Raw genomic sequence first — 16,409 nt, 5'->3', positions numbered from 1 at the left:
GTCATCAGCCCCTAGAGGAGCAGTTTCTTTGGCATCTAGAGGGACCATCTTCATTCTCTCGCACTTATCGGAAAGAAGACAGTGGCCAGACATTGACAAGCCCTTCTACTTCCTTTTTTTGCTAATTGTACAAAGCTTACTTAGAAAAGTAGTTTCCATTCCCTGCAGACAAACCCCAGCTGGTGGCTGAGGGGACATCTCTTCTTGGATAGCTGACGCGGGTCCTCATGTTGCTGTGGTCACTGCTGGTCATCCTTGGTGAGTCCCATACTTTGAGTTAGGATGGAGGCAGCAGCAGACAGGGTCTCCAGCTCCTGGAAACCCTAAGGGTTTATCGGAGCCCGGGGGTCAGTGGAAATGCTTCCTTCCAGCTCAGATAGCAGAGACTGAGGGGAAGTACTGAGTCCCTAGAAAATCAAGATGGCAACACGTCCTCGCCCTTAATGTTCAAGGCTTATGATCTTAGATAATCCAGAGTAATATGTTCTTACGAATACAGTTTTCATAATTCCAACATTTACCTCTCCTTCATGAGAATGATGCACACATGTCTCTCCGAGTTTGGGCTCAGAGGTGCATGGACATCCTTTGCTGTGACTCCTCCCTTGAGCCGTGGGCTACCAGGGAAACAAGATTCCTTTCTCTACATTCGGGAGACACCGATATCTGTTAATGAGTAGAAAGATGCTCACATAAAATACAGCTGGGGAAAAGGAATCCATGCAAGGTGGGTGCAGCTTTCAAAACTGTGTGTGCTGTTCTCAGCCCATCAATAAGCAAGGTTGTGGCTGGTCCAGCCCTCGTGGGTCTTATTAAGACCACAAGATGCCCTTCGGTATTAATGGTCAGGAAACTGAAAAATCAACGGATTCATTACCTACAGGGTCTGGCAGTTACCCGGCACCCCCGGGACCGCACAGTGAGGTGGAGGGGAGAAACAAAGCATGGGTCTGGGGCTCTGTTCATATTGGGGCAGAGGCTGGGGGCCCACGGTTTCAGGGGCTCACTCTTTGTTGAGGAATTAAGACAGGTGAGTGGAAATTTGAAGCATGAGAAGAGAAAAAACCAAGTGGCCCAAATGGTCAGTTACAGAAATCAACGGAGATCCCTAAAACAAAGGAACCTCAGTGCAGGGGAGGTGGCTGGCTCTTGTCCACAGCATGCGGCCATCACATTCTCTGATGTGGCTGCCTCGGCATCAGTCAGCACAAAGTCGGGCTTTCCACGACCAAAACCCCTCAACTGTCAGGGTTTACACTGCACACTCTGACTGGTGTGTTTCCTGATGGACTCTTGGCGACTTGGGATGCCAAGTCGTGGTGTGGTCGACGTGCTGGGTGTGCAGGTGGTTGTGGGGGGTGGGGGAGGGACAAGGAAAAGGAAGGAATCGCTGGACACCGAGCATCCATCCCTGGGACGTGCCCCAAGGGCTCCCTTCCGTCCAGGGACAGGTTTGCACCTGCCTTGTGGATGTGACACAAGGGGCCAGCTGGTGTCTGAGGGGGTGGGGTTGTTGGTAACAATGGAGTAGAAGACAGAGAAGGGAGTGATGGGAGGTTTGGGGGCACATTAGCAGGGTAGATTTCTAAGTTGTGGGAGCAAAGGCTCCGGGCTAACCTCAGGTTTCTGATGTCCCCACAGCTCCAGTCAGTGGAAAATCGGGTGAGTCACCCCTGTCCCTGTCTTTCTCCGGGTCTGGCTCCCACGAGGTCCTGCAGTGTGGGACGCGGACAAGCCTCAGAGACTTTCAGTGTTGCTGTTCGCTGGTCCCCTGGGAGAGCCTGCCTCGAGGCCGCTCTGCCTGGCTGGGTGAGGAGGGCGTGCCCGGCCTGCACAGGCCCCAGTCTGCTGCGCAGCCACAGCCGCAGGGTGGGAGGTGCGGGGGAGTGTGCAGGCTGGACACAGGCTCTCTGGCCCTCGCAGCTCTAAGAGCGTCTGAGTGGTCAGGCTGGGGCCACCACCGGTGGATGGGGTCATGGGGTCCCACGGAGCCATCCTGGGATGACAGACGCTTGTCTCACCTTTACAGGTGAGGCATTGATGGAACGGGGATGCCAGGACAACTACCAGAGCTCTGGCTTGGGGCTTGTCCGGGAGCAGGACCCACCTTCATTCTGTCCCATGAACGAGTCTTGGTGACAGACTCGGGGGCCCACGCCGTCAGCTGCAGCCCTGAGCCCATGAGATTGCCCATCATGTGCCTCTCCTGGCGCCTCTGACCATGACTCAGAATGTCTCTCCCTTACCTAGACAGCATTCTCGCCCTACACTAGTCTGTACTAGAGGTTTAAGATCAGCTGGATTATAAGTCCCACAGCCGAGTCTCCATAGGATCCAGTCTCCATCACTGAAGGAGGGCAAAAATCTCCAATTAATCCCATTGTCTCTGCAACCCACCTTGTCTGCCCTCCTAATTTCACGCTTTATAACCCAGATTGTCCCCAACAGGTAAATCTGGTTCTCTGCCTGGAGCAGCCAATTGCATGTTTCCAAAAATTATCGTGATAAATTTCATGAGCCTCCTGTCAAAGGCTCCGGTTCTGGCTCTGCAGTGGTGTTTTAGGAGATGCTTCATCTCTTATGTGACGGGCCTCCGCCTCCTTTCACCAAACCTCCAGATTCTGACAGTCATGCTAGCCTTGAAGAGCGCTAGGGAGAAGATTTTTGTCTGAGATAAAACTTAGTTCCTCACCTTGAGGTCAGAATCCTCAACTACAACCCTAAAATATAATGCAAATGTCCCAGACGCTGACTGTGGTCTTGCAGGGAGACACAGCCTCAGGAGGATGTTTATTTTTGGCAATGACTTTTTTTCTCATGAAAGTCAGTCACCTAAGAGCTGACCCTGGGATTAAAGCTCAGCTCCACCTTAGACATTGAATGGATGGGGGCTTTTTTGGAAACACTCAAGGGAGACATCCTGAAGATTGAGACACCAGATCTCATTCCAGGAAACAGTTTACTCCCCACTTATCTGGGACCTTGGCGGTTTCCTCTGGCAAAGTGAGAAGATGGGGCAGAATGTGAATTTAGAACACAGTGCAGCGCCTTCAAAGGCTGGATGAAAGCAGAGCAGGCAGGAAAGCAAAGTGTCCCTTGAGGACAACGGTCCCCGTGTGACTTCACCAACAGAGAGAGCGGAGTGGGAAGACTCCAGCAGAACACTCCTCTATCCACGTAGAAAAATAGGTTTACACTGACATCCTTGCAATGGGCTGAATGTTTGAGTCCCCCTCCCCTTGAAATCATATGTTGAAACCCTAATCCCCAGCAGATGGTATCGGGGGTGGGGTCCTTGGGCAGTAATAAGGTCAAGGAGGTGGGGTCCTTGAGATACAATTAGGGTCTTTAGAAAAGTGGCCAGAGAGCTGCATGTGCAAACACACTGGAAGTCAGCAGTCTGCAGTCTGGAGGAGAGACCCCACCAGAACTCAGCTGTGCCAGCACCTTGATTTTGGACTTTTAGCCTCCAGAACCATGAGAAATAAATGTCTGTCATTGACCAGCTCATGGTATTTCGTTTCAGTGGCCCAAGCTGACTCAGACAACCCCCGTGGAAACAAATAGGAGGCACCCTGAGTAATTAAGGCACGGGTAGGGAACTCCATCTTGCCGAAGGGGAAGGGGTTACATGGATGCCCTCTTGCTGCTCACCAGCACAGAAACAGGCCAGACATCTGGGTGCCCCACACAGATGGCAAGTCCAGTCCCCTCTCCCCCTCTCTTGCAGACTGGCTGACCCTCATGGCTCCCTCTGCTGTCTTTGAAGGAGACAGAATAGATCTGACATGCCAGAAGAAAAAGGATTTGTGGAAAGTCAAGACTGTGGCATATTACAAGGACAGAAAAGAGTTACAGCTTTCAGATAAAGTCCTAAACTTTTCTATCCAAAGAGCAGTTTTGAGTGACAGTGGCAATTATTACTGTGCTGTTGATGCTACTATGTTTTTGTTACAAAAGAAAGACACTTCAAGAAGTGTAACGATTAAAGTTCAAGGTAAAGCCTTCCCTCCTGCAGGAGCTGGGCTGGATAGGAGGGTAGCAGACAGAGCAGGGCGGGTCTCGGGAGATGAAACCTGCCCCCCGCCCCCCTCAACCAGATGTGAACAAGAATCCTGTAGTTCAACAGCAAGTGGGGAGACAATGTCAGGGGGACACGTCTGGTCTGAATGTCTTGTTTGCTGGGGGTGCTTTTCAGCAGAAACCTTCCATCTCACTGTGATCCTTCTTTCTAGAGCTATTTCTGCACCCTGTGCTCAGAGTCAGCCCCTCCTGGCCCACCGAAGGGAGCCCAGTGACCCTGACTTGTGAGACCCAGCTTTCTCCACAGAGGTCAAGTGCTCAGCTCAGATTTTGTTTCTTCAGAGATGGGAGAGCCCTGGGGTCCGGCTGGGGCAGCTCCCCAGAGCTCAGGGTCCCTGCCATGTGGACTGAAGACTCAGGGTCATACTGGTGCAAGGCAGAGACATTGGCTCCCACAGTCGGAAAACAGAGCCTCCGATCCCAGGTTCATGTGCGGAGTAAGTATGAGTGGGTCTGAGCATGGGGACAGCAGGAGTCCTGCAGCCTCACTTCGGACAGCTAGTCTTTTGGGTCCTTGTGCAATTCCTGTCCTTGTGGAAAGTGGGAAGTGAGCTAGAAATGGGCATTTCATAAAAATTACAATTGGACAAAGCTCCTGTTAAAAAACAGAATCCTGGGGCACCTGGGGGCCCAGTCAGTTAAGCATCAGACTTCCACTCAGGTTATGATCTTGCAGTTTGTGAGTTCGAGCCCAGCATCAGGCTCTATGCTGACAGCTAGCTCAGAGCCTGGAGCCTGCTTTGGATTCTGTGTCTTCCCCTCTCTCTGCCCCTCCCAAGCTCATGCTCTGTCTCTCTTTGTCTCTCAATAATAAATAAACATTTTTTAAAAACCAGTATCCAATGGAGTTAATGTGAAGATCGAGTTGGCTTCATTAAGCCATTCATGAATCAGCTGGACCCCAGCCAGCGGGTGAAAGACACTCAGAGATGTACAGAGTATAGGCAGGAGGTGGGGCCGGGGAGTTATTAGAAAAATTAAAAAAGCATTGTTTCAGGTCCAGACATCTTTGTCGGGAGGATACTGCAGGGGGTTTCTGGTTTTTGGTTTGGGGTTTATCATGTAGATGAGCTTGTGGGGATCCAGGGATCTCAGACTGACTTTTAGAAGGTTAAATTGTGGGGGCGCCTGGGTGACTCTGTGGGCTAAGCATCTGACTCTTGATTTCGGCTCAGGTCATGACCTCACGGTCTTGTGAGTCTGAGCCCCACATGGGCTCTGCACTGATGGTGTGGAACCTGCTTGAGATGCTCCTTCTTTGCCCCTCCCCTGCTCGCACTCTCTCTGTCTCTCTCAAAATAAATACACTTTTAAAAAGTTAAGTTTCCTGTTAGTGAAGGACAAATACTCCATTCGGAGCTTTTCTTCTTTTTTAAACACTCCTTATAATCTTTCTCTTCTTTATTAAAGTAATATCCATCAGTCATACCTTCAGTGATCCCTGGGTGCCTTTGCATTTAGCAGTGGGCTGGGCTCTTACACGGCAAGGCACCTGCTCCCAGTGGCTCTGCTGATGGCCCCACAGGCTGGCTTGAACACAAACTCACGTATTAGAAAGCACCATGGTGCCCCAGCGTCGGGGGCTAGCTGAAGCATCAGGGAAAGCAGAAATCATAGTGAACTAAGTAGTCAGAGGAGGGGCTATAATTCATGTTGAGCCTCCAAATTGGGAATAATGAAGGAATGGCCATTAGTGGAAGCAGTGCCTCTTCCGAGGTAGGACTGATGTTGCTGGTGACTCCCTCACTCTGTGCACAAAGCACCACTCTGTACAGGGACTCCACCCCCCAGAAATGCTTTCTGTCTCACGGACCAGATGACCCATCACACATTCTGTAGTGATCCCGTGAAGTTAGGTGGGACCGGGTTTGGGGCATGTAGCATCTTCATCCACATTCTTCAAGGTCACTCACCGCGGATTCCCTACGTTTTTGTACTTACAGTAAATTACATGAGCAATACCCGTGCACACAATTCTGCGTTAGAGACTGAAACCAGGTGCCACCTGCTCCCAGAGTCCTCCATGGCCAAGTTCTCACCTGCACCTTCTGTCTGTCTAGGAGTGCCTGTCTCTAATGTAAGCTTAGAGATGCGGCCCCCCAGGGGCGAGGTTGTCGAAGGAGGGAATCTGGTCCTGCTCTGCTCAGTGGCTGAAGGGACAGGAGACATCACATTCTCCTGGCACAGAGAGGCCACGGGAACCAGCGTGGGAAGGAAGATCCAGCGATCCCTGTCGGCGGAGCTGGAGGTCCCGGCTGTGCAGGAGAATGATGCCGGCCGCTATTACTGCAGAGCTGACAACGGCCACGGCCCCGCCCAGAGCAAGGTGCTGAGTGTCCTTGTGAGAAGTGAGTTGCGCTCTGACTCAGCCCAGACAGAAACCCCAGAGTCAAGGCCACAGTTGGGTTACCCTTGCAATTAAAACTGTGGATGCCTTTCTTTTCCTAGAAGAGAATAAAAAGGGGGCTGGACTGGTGTTAGAAAACCACAAGCTGAGGGGCGCCTGGGTGGCTCAGTCAGTTGAGCGTCCGACTTTGACTGAGGTCGTGATCTCGTGGTTCGTGGGTTCAGGCCCCGTGTTGGGCTCTGTGCTGACAGCTCAGAGCCTGGAGCCTATTTCAGTCTGTGACTCCCTCTCTCTCTGACCCTCCTCTGCTCACGCTGTCTCTCTCTCTCTCTCTCTCTCTCTCTCTCTCAGAAATAAATAAAACATTAAAAAAAAAAAGAAAAACACAAATTGAGAATGACAAATGATCCCATCTCTAGATAGGACCCCAGAATTGATATTCTCCCAAATTCCTATAGACATTGTTGAGAGTCGGAGAGGCCAGGCCCTTCGCTGAGGTCCTGGTCTGGGGGTCTATGTCTATTACAGCCTCACAAACTCTGTCCACTGGCTCCCTGTCTCCCTCAGTCCCAGTGTCCTGCCCAGTCCTCACCGTCAGGGCACCCAGGGACCTGGCCGTGGAGGGGGACATGGTGGAGCTTCAATGTGAGGCCCAGAAGGGCTCTCCCCCCATCCTATACTGGTTTTACCATGAGGACAACGCCCTGGGGAACAGCTCGGCCCCCTTTGGAGGAGAAGCATCCTTCAACCTTTCCGTGACTGCAGAACATTCTGGAAACTACTCCTGCGAGGCTGACAATGGTCTTGGGGCCCAGCGCAGCGAGGCAGTGCCCCTCAGTATCTCAGGTGGGTTGATGGTCCCCGGACACAGGAGCAATATGACCAAGGGCTCTGCCCCCGGCCATCTTCACTCGTACCATGCTGGGATTTCAGAAGGTAGGTGCAGGTCTAGGTGATGGGAGTTTGGAGAAGGTGATCTCAGGGCCCAGCTACTTCTTTTTCTCCACACGAACATTGAAAGTGCACATTATACTTACATGCCGTTGTGTGACTACCATTCCTGCATAGCATTGACAGGGATTCGGGGACCCAAGCCTTTACCTTCTGAAGCTGACGCGCTGGTCTCTTCCCTCAGTGACCAGCATCTACAGAAAAGACCGTGTCACAGACAGAGCTCTTGGGCTGCTGGGTGTCCCTGCTTGTATTGCTGCTGCCTTGCTGATTTACTGCAGGTTCCGCAAGACATCAGGTTGGTTCTCTACCATTTGTTTGGATTGCCTTTATTGCTGTGAACTTTTCCATTACTAATATAGATTGGATAAGAAAGGGAGAAATAGAAAGAAAGAGAGAGAGAGAGAGAGAGAGAGAGAGAGAAAGAAAGAAAGAAAGAAAGAAAGAAAGAAAGAAAGAAAGAAAGAAGGAGGAAAGGAAGAAAGGAAGGAAGGGAGGGAGGGAGGAAGGGAGGGAGGGAGGAAGGAAGGAAGGAAGGAAGGAAGGAAGGAAGGAAGGAAGGAAGGGAGGGAGGGAGGGAGGGAGGGAGGGAACCTCCCTAAATCTCATCAGTTCTCTCTACGCTTCACAATTTTACAGTGGCTTCCACTTCAAAAGCAAGTGTGTATCGAGCCTGCAATGTCTTTTCCCAACTAATTTCAGATGACAGTGTCACGCACGCCCACCACAAGTTCATTGGGTCCCATGCCTAAAAAGCTTGCTCAGATGCAAGGGGAGAGAGCATGGTCTCCACCTCCAGAGGCAGGTCTAAATGGCCAAGACCTAGCAGCCATATTTTTTAAAATTCCCACACGAATCCCCACAAACGCCAGCCCCCACCCCCCAAGCCCACCCAACTCCCCGAAGCACCAGCACTTGGCAAGTGCCGTGTGGGGCCAGCCCCAGGGCTCTCTCCTGGACCTCCTCTCCTCTCCAGCCTGGCCTGGGAGGTGCTTCCCCGTCCAGGCCCCTTTTCAACACCTGTATACGGGCTTCTGTCAGCGTTTTGTCCAATGTCTCCAGTTCTTAGAACAAAGGTCAGGCCCATTTCCTCGGCCTTCCCTGGAAGCATGAGACCACCTTCCCCAGCCGGCACTCCCACCGAGCTGCTGCCCTGTCTGCACGACTGTGCGTTATTCTTGTAGCATTATTTTTCAGACAAAGAACTTAGAAAGCTCCTCGCAGTGATATCTCATACTGATCCCTACCAGTATACTGCCAGCCAAAACACGTTACCAACGACCAGTTATTGCATCTGGTACGTGTGGCAAGCCTACACATATTATGTGTAATCATCAACAATAATGCGTGAGTCCAGGTTTAACCATCTTGGGGAAGCTGAGCGGGCTGCGGCGCTCACACAGCCAGTAGAGGGCAGAGTTGGGCAGAGTTGAGATCCGGCGTCCACACTGGCCTGGCCAGAAAGCCTCAAACCTGCCGGTAGAGCTTCCTGATCTGAACAAGTCTCCTCTTGCAAGTTTGCCCAGATCTGGCAAGGTGTCACTTTTTTTCTTTTCAAATTTTTAAATGTTTGTTTTATTTTTGAGAGAGAGGAAGGCAGGCAGAGAGAGAGGGAGACACAGGGAGACACAGGGAGGAAGCAGGCTCCAGGCTCTGAGCTGTCAGCACAGAACCCGACACGGGGCTCAAACCCATGAGTCCTGAGATCATGACCTGAGTTGAAGTCAGATGCTTAACCGACTGAGCCACCCAAGTGCCCCGAGGTGTCATTTATTAATCTATAAGATAGAGGACAAGCATGGGGGGCAACAGAGTCACAAGATGTTTCCTTAGACCTATCAACTACTACCAATTGAAAGAAAGTTTGGAAACTCATTAGTCATTCCTTCTCCAGATGGTGAAAATGTAGTTCAGTATTTTCAAGCCCAGTGGAAGTTATATTTTTAAACAGACCATCAAAGACTAAGGAATTGTGACATTGTTTTTTCTTTCACTATAGTTTTTAATTGATAAAAATATGTCTATGGAGAGGTTATCTAAAATAATTTCTAATTTATCCACTGTGATGAATTCTCTCACTTTTTCAAGTTATATACCAATATACTATTGAGATTTTTCAAATATAGAAACAATCTAAAGAGCAATAAAACATTTACTTCCTCTTTTTCAGTTTTTAAGCAAATTATTTTTCAGATCTAATTATACACTCAAGGGCCTCTGAAATGTTATGTCATGTGGATAAACTTGTCCAGCCCTTGTTTTTGAGGGTAATTTTTCTAGTATTTCACTGCTATATCCTATATTCAAATACCCCCTTTAATGAAGTCCCAGTGTTCTTATTTTATCAAGATTATTTTTCAGAGACAACTTTTAATTTTTGCTAATACTTTGTTAGGACCTGTGAAGATAATCACAGAATCTTTCTCTTTCATCTATTAAATCAATTAATTAAATTATACTAGAATACCTAGTGTTGACTAATCTTTGCATTCCCGATAAAAATCCAATTTTGATGTTGCATTTTTAAGAAAAACTAATGTTCTTTTGAAGTTTTTTTCACTAATGGTAATGTGTGACATTTGCCAGGTTTGTCGTTATTGTGATCTTTTCTGAGTTTGTTCTCCACGTTATTCTATTTTTACAAAAGGAAGGTCAACATTTTCCCTCTTTTTATATGTTTTGTGTGTTCTAGAATAGTTTACATACAGTATAATTATCTGGTTTTTAAAGATTCTGTGCACCTGATGGGGGTTTGGGGGAGCAGGTCTTCTGGAATTTATCCAGGGTTCCAAATTCCCTTACCTGGAATCAAGTGAAGTGGAGGCCTGTGCTTCTTCCCTGTGATTCTTCTCACTCCCCCATGGCTGCACTCAGTCCTCCATTCCTTCTCTGTTCACGTTCTTGAATGGCATAGTGTATCCGTCCTTTGGATGACAAACTGAAGCTACTAGAAGGATTTATTTCATCTACCTGTTTACTTTCTCGTTCTGAAATTTCTCCTTTTGTCAGTGGCTGCATTCTTCTCATTAGTCCCATTCTTTAGAACAAATAGGATATTTAATATATTTCTTTCCCTTTGTTTTCTATATTTATATGTGTATTCGGTAGCTTAAGACTTAATTCCTTTAAATGTACAAGTTATAGACATATCTAGATTTCTTCATGGTTTTGTTATGAATCACCTGTTCCACTAAGATCAGAAAAGATTGTTGATACAATTTTCACCTTATAGAATATTTTTGAATTTTTTTGGAAGCTATCATCAATTTTGTTATTATTCAAAAGTGCACAGGAAATAGACTACAATCCATTTTAAAAATAATTTATTCAGGAAAGAGTTGCTAGGATCGCATACACTGATTTCATACTGTTTGAAGATGTGCATGCCTTGCCTTATGGTTGAATGACTGTTTGGCCTCCTAGAAAATCCTGAGGTCATTCTTCCTTTCTTTGAAGAAAATAAATTAGTTCCTCATTCTCTTTGGAGAATACACTTACATTAGCCTTCCAACACTGTCTCCAGAAGTCCTGATAAAGTTGGAGCGTAGGCTGTATTACCAGGCAAGGTTTTTCATGATTGCTGTGCACTAAATCAGATGGGCTCTGAGCAGGATGATAAATGCTTGATGGGAAACACAAATGGGCATACCCCCAAGGGCAATGCAACTCTTGAGATGGACCATTTCCCCTGCTCCCATCCATGTGGACTTTTCCCCTTAGCTTTTAGGTGAAGAACCACAAAGGAGCTCCTTGACCATTATGAAGATTCCTTCTGGTGACACAGCCCATACACCCATGATGAGACGCCATGTTTCTTGTTCTGTACCTCTCTACAAAGCTCAATGGTGCAAAGGAGGGCCCGTTGGGTCTTATGAATGTCAATATCAAGCCTTACCCCAAGACCACTGCTTTAGAGTTGAGGTTGCAAATATTAAAACATCTAAAAAGTGAGAACTCTCAAAATCTAAACAAAGAAAGCAGTAAAGTCATCAGCAGTTAACATATATTTCTGCAATAATTAAAACAGCAATAAAAATTCCAGAAACAGTGACCCATGCCCGTGGGGTATGCCATTTGAAAGTCGTATGTCAAATCAGTGGGGGGGAAAGAATGGATTGTCCAACTGACAGCACTGGAGGGAGGAAGTAGTCGTCAGGACATAATATAACCGAATCCCTACTCTGTGTCTCATATCCTGCCAGTAACAACATGTGGTTAAGTTGCATGAGAGTTTTTAGAGATAAAGTCGCCTCCTCTAAAATGAATGTTCCTTCATCTGCTTTTCAGGAGGACGTTCTGCCACTGATACACTCAGGTGAGAACTTTTCCTATTCAAACTGGGAACTCTAAAGACCTTCTTCATTCATGATTTTAAATACTTTCTGCTCCTTCTGCTTGCACAAATTACACAGTATCTTTCTGTGAAACTCATGTCAATTCATTACATTTCTATCATCAGGGTGCTGTCTCAGGATACAAATCTAGGTGTTGTCTTCATAGGATTTGACATTTCTTTTTTATTTTAATTTTTGATTTTGAGAGAATGAGCATGAGTAGGGGAGGGGTGGAGGGAGAGAGAGAGAGAGAGACAGAGAGAATCTCAAGCATGCTCCAAGCTCACTGTGGAGCCCAACACAACCCTAGGACCATGACCTGAACCAAAACTAAGAGTTAGACACTCCACCAACTTAGCCACCCAGGCGCCCCAGGATTCGATATTTCTAAATGAATTTCGTAATTCACATAACCAAGATTATTTATGGAGTACTTACAATGTATGAGAAAGGGTTTGTTAGATATTTAAAGGTGTGAAAATATGCATAAAATGGAGTTTATTTCCACAGAGGACATATTGTCTCACGGAGAATATAAGATGTGTACAATCAATGAAAGCTAGAGATAAACTGATGAGAAAAAAGTAGATGAAGTTCTAAGGAGAGTTTATAGGAGAGAAATTAAAGCTGAGGCAATATCATTATCTTACTTATAACTTTTGAAAAAGCTAACAGTGAGGAATAGAACATTTTCGCCATATCAGTGGCTGTCTTATTAAGGAAGCACATTGGCGGGGGGGAGGGGGCACCTGGTTGTCTTAGTCATTAAGAAAGCACATTGTGATTATGTGACTTATCTCTGGCTGCCCACCTGAAGTGACGTCTGAAAGACCACACCCAGAGAGTCTAGACAAAGGGCCACCAAATAACCAGAGCCGAGCGCCATATCTGCCTGGCTTCTCCCCACTCTCCCTCCAGCCTGTCTCCTCTCTGTTCTCACTTTTGCCCTGAAGACTGTCATGTAGTTACTTTGTTTTCTCGCGGAGATGCTTCCAGTGCAAACCCTCAGGGGTCCACTGCCTCCAGCCCATCGCCTGCCGTTGAGGACCTGCAGCCAGATTACGTCAATGGTGAGTCTCCCCACCGGAAGGGCCTCTGGAGCTGCACCCAGAAGGGAAGAAAGCAGGTGGACACAACCATGGGGTGGCCTGAACGCCCCACCCCCACAAAGCCCAGTCTCAATAAGAGACCCTCAGAATCGTGTTGGGGTTGGGAGGACAGTCACTGAGCAGGGGACTGGGAAGGCACATATGGAGTTTGGGCCCTTGTCCACGGACCCCTATACACCATTGTCTTTTCCCTGCAGTGGACCCTGAAGATGGGGATGTGGTTTATTCCCTTGTCCAGAGCATCCAGCCGCCAGGAGACACAGGTGAGGAGCTGCGGAGTGGTTCTCGTCAGGTGCATCTTTGCAAGAAAGTGGCACCATACATGCAGTAGAGGTTTGAATACAATCCTTGCCCTTGATGTAAAAATCTGCGGATCCAAGGGGCAGCAGGAGATATTTGCAGGCAGGTTCTCATGGAGAAGCTGAAAAAAAAAAAAAACACAAAACGAAACAAAAACATATGGTCCATTGAGAATAGACCATTAGGGAGAATCTGAATCTGGGTACAAGGCAAAGGGATAAAATCAAGTCAGGTGTGAATGAGAATATCTTTTTTTTTTTTTTTTTTACAATTGAGCATAATATGTATTGTTATCCATTTCAGCAAGTCAAACTTTGTTATTAATACCAATGAAAACACATTCTTTATATTTAACCTTCAAGGCCCTACTCAAATTTCAATCTTTCTTTGGGGACTTTACATGTTTACTTATTTATTTATTTTTATTTTTATTTTTTACTTTATATCCAAGTTAGTTAGCATGTCGTGCAATGATTTCAGGAGTAGAATCCACTGATTCATCCCCTATGTATAACCTCCAGTGCTCATCCCAACAAGTGTCCTCCTTAATGCCCCTTGCCCATTTAGCCCATCCCCTCCCTCTCCCCCTCCAGCAATCCTCAGCTTGTTCTCTGTATTTAAGAGTCTCCTGTGTTTTGTCCCCTTTCCTGTTTTTATAGCATTTTTCCTTCTCTTCCCTTATGTTCATCTGTTTTGTATCTTAAATTCCACATATGAGGAAATCCTGATATTTGTCTTTCTTTCACTGATTATACCCTCCAGTTCCATCCACATGGCTGAAGAGTGAGGGTATCTGAAGTATGGTAGCTAAAGTCTGGGGGCAGGGGGTTGTCCCAGCTAAAGAGGGTCATGGCACAGCCTCTCTTAAAGGACCTGCAGGCTGGAGGTGCCTTGGAAGGCATTACGGAACAAACCATCCTAATCTAGAGAATCTGCACTGCAACATGCAGGCTTGCAAGAATTAACACAGCGCTTCTTTAGCTGTTCAGGGCCATGTCCTCCAAGCTGCGGCCACAGTGCCTTTGAAGCTGCAGCCTTCAAATATGGGCTTTGGGCTCTGTGCTCCCAGCAGCTTCTGATGGAGCCAGTGGCCACCAGCAACATGGCTGGTTTTCCCGCAGGTGTTGGTGGGTGGTCAAGGGCAAGATTCAGTCCCACGCTGCCCACCTAGAATGAAGGGAGAAAGAAGCAGTCACCACCATACCGTCAAGCTGGGGTGACACAAGGTCTCCCCAACCCCCTTCTCTGGGTCTCCCATTTCCTTCTCTGTTGAGCATGAACCACTGTGGTTTGTTATCTGAAGAACATAGAGGGATGACAGGAAAGTGAGCCCTTGCAGAATATTGTCAATAATCCATGGAAGTCACATCAAAGAGAAGAAGGGTTTTGTTCAACAAGGATTGGTGGAGGGCTTAGAGAGTGGGTGGTCTTAGAAGGATTCCAGAGTGGACAACATCAAGGCATGGATTTTACAGAACAGGAGAAGCTGGAAACCCACACATTAAGCACAGCCAGCCTGTGCCCTGGTGCATCAAGTCAGGGAATGAGTCAATAATATTGTTTTTCTCCACAGCAAACACCAGAAGCACAATTCTGGAGACTAAGGTGAGCTAGACTCTTGGAGAATTCCCCGTCTTGTTCCCTCCACCATGTTCCTTCTCTTCCTTCACCTGTGCGTCTCTTTTAGGACCCCCACGTCATCTACTCAGACGTAAAGATGTAACACTCGGACGAATGGGGGCCAGATCACCAACAAGGATGGAACAGCACTAAGGGCTACATAAAACCTTATAAGGACACTCAACCCTCATGGCCCCTCACAGACAGAACATGCTCCAGGAGCTGGGCAGGCTGCCATTTTTGTTCTCATTGTGTTCTTTTCCAGTGTCTTCCTCCATTCACTCAGTATTGATTGGACTGCTGTTGCATCCCGGATGCTGGGCAGGGAGATTATCCCTGTTATCTTCTCTTAGGCTTCAATGTGCAAAGAGCTAAGAAAGAGAAATGAACAAGAGAGACAAGTTTTCACCTAAATCTACTCTGAGATGATGTGAACAGAATCCATTTCTGGGCTTTTCTTTCTCTTCCAAACTGGGACTTCATTGTCCTTTGTCTCCACGTGCTTTTCAAGTTTTACATGAACTGTCTCTTGCTTTTGTGAGAACTTCAGAGTAGAGTTTTTGGTTGAGGATAGCATCTTGATGGAGTTTGCCTTATTTGTCCATTCTTGAATGTTTGGTTTGTACCCTGAGTCACAGTAAAGTAAAGGGTATTTATGCCTTTTTGAAACGTTCAATGTTTTACGTTCGCTGGAGTCCTCATGTAAGGAGGAAGAAGACCACATCCCTTGGGACGCCCTGCCTGGGGTGTGTTCCAAACCCCCCCCCCCCACTAATCACATGGTCTTGAACCACTTAACCTCCCTGTGCCTCTGTTTCTTTGCCCTTAAATGGGCAAACCCGACAGCTTATTATGAGGATTAAATGTTCATAAATCACCTGGAACAGTGTCTGGTATTGTTGGCACTAAAGAATTATTCATCAAATAAAATATGCATGACTATCACTCAGCCTCATGCTCAGTACAAAGAAAGTTTGAAAAGTTGAGTAATATTAATCTAACAAAATGACTATCAAATGCAAGTATCAGAATCTTTGCCGAAATACCTTTTTGATTAGCATCTCATATAATCCTCTCCCTGCTAAAGGTAGGTCATCAATGGGAAGGGCATAGATGACCGAGGGCTTGGGTTTGATCATTAATCTACACAGAGATAATTGGAAATATTGTATAAGCTATGCACAACAAATTTGAAGTTTATCAGAAAAAAATAAATAATTAAGAAGGGTTACAATGATTATTTAATGTTTCAGATTGAAATAATTATGCAACCTTGGCAAGCCACGGAACTGCTGAGCTCTGAGCATCAGGGACTGAGAGCTAGCATGATCCCAGCAATCTAACTGTGACAGAGTGAGGGTAATCTCAGGCTGACCATTAACCCTGGTACCATCTTAGCAGTGATGAACCTGTCCTAACTGCTCTTTACACCCAGCTGTCCCTGGAGGGAATACACACTCGCGTGATTAATAGTCACTCTGGCATAAAAACTTCTAGGGAACATATCAAAACTATGCAGAGGGACAAAGGTAACTTGATGTGTCTCTGCTCAGCCTCCCACTAAGCCACTCCAAGCCACCTTTACCTATTACAACTTACTTACTTACCTATTTCTGGCTTGCCAGAACGAGTGGGAAATTATAGGCTGTCAGGTCAGGAATCCTT

The 16,409-nt window shown here is 47.0% G+C and overlaps 1 protein-coding gene across 1 annotated transcript; it reads left to right on the top strand.

Moving 5' to 3' along the window:
- Nucleotides 1-227: 227 nt before the first annotated feature.
- Nucleotides 228-14,891, top strand: FCRL2 (Fc receptor like 2). Its single transcript, XM_077751700.1, has 11 exons — nucleotides 228-258; nucleotides 1,642-1,662; nucleotides 3,731-3,997; nucleotides 4,236-4,520; nucleotides 6,144-6,431; nucleotides 6,998-7,276; nucleotides 7,566-7,679; nucleotides 12,669-12,785; nucleotides 13,022-13,087; nucleotides 14,698-14,729; nucleotides 14,812-14,891. The coding sequence occupies exons 1-11, from the start codon at nucleotides 228-230 to the stop codon at nucleotides 14,845-14,847; spliced, it is 1,536 nt and encodes a 511-aa protein (XP_077607826.1). The 3' UTR covers nucleotides 14,848-14,891.
- The last annotated feature ends 1,518 nt before the right edge of the window (nucleotides 14,892-16,409 follow it).

Source organism: Crocuta crocuta, unplaced genomic scaffold (assembly GCF_008692635.1).
Source record: "Crocuta crocuta isolate KB4526 unplaced genomic scaffold, BGI_CrCroc_1.0 scaffold494, whole genome shotgun sequence".
Lineage (NCBI taxonomy): Eukaryota > Metazoa > Chordata > Mammalia > Carnivora > Hyaenidae > Crocuta > Crocuta crocuta.
Note: the sequence above shows the minus strand (reverse complement) of the source record. Positions and strands in the feature narration are given on the sequence as shown.

Excerpts from the sequence above, each read along its gene's own strand:
- FCRL2 (XM_077751700.1), top strand. The coding sequence starts at position 228 with ATGTTGCTGTGGTCACTGCTGGTCATCCTTG. Across the intron at positions 7,680-12,668 it reads CAGGTTCCGCAAGACATCAG|ACTGTCATGTAGTTACTTTG; the intron begins GTTGGTTCTCTA and ends TTTGCCCTGAAG. Across the intron at positions 13,088-14,697 it reads CCAGCCGCCAGGAGACACAG|CAAACACCAGAAGCACAATT; the intron begins GTGAGGAGCTGC and ends TTTTCTCCACAG.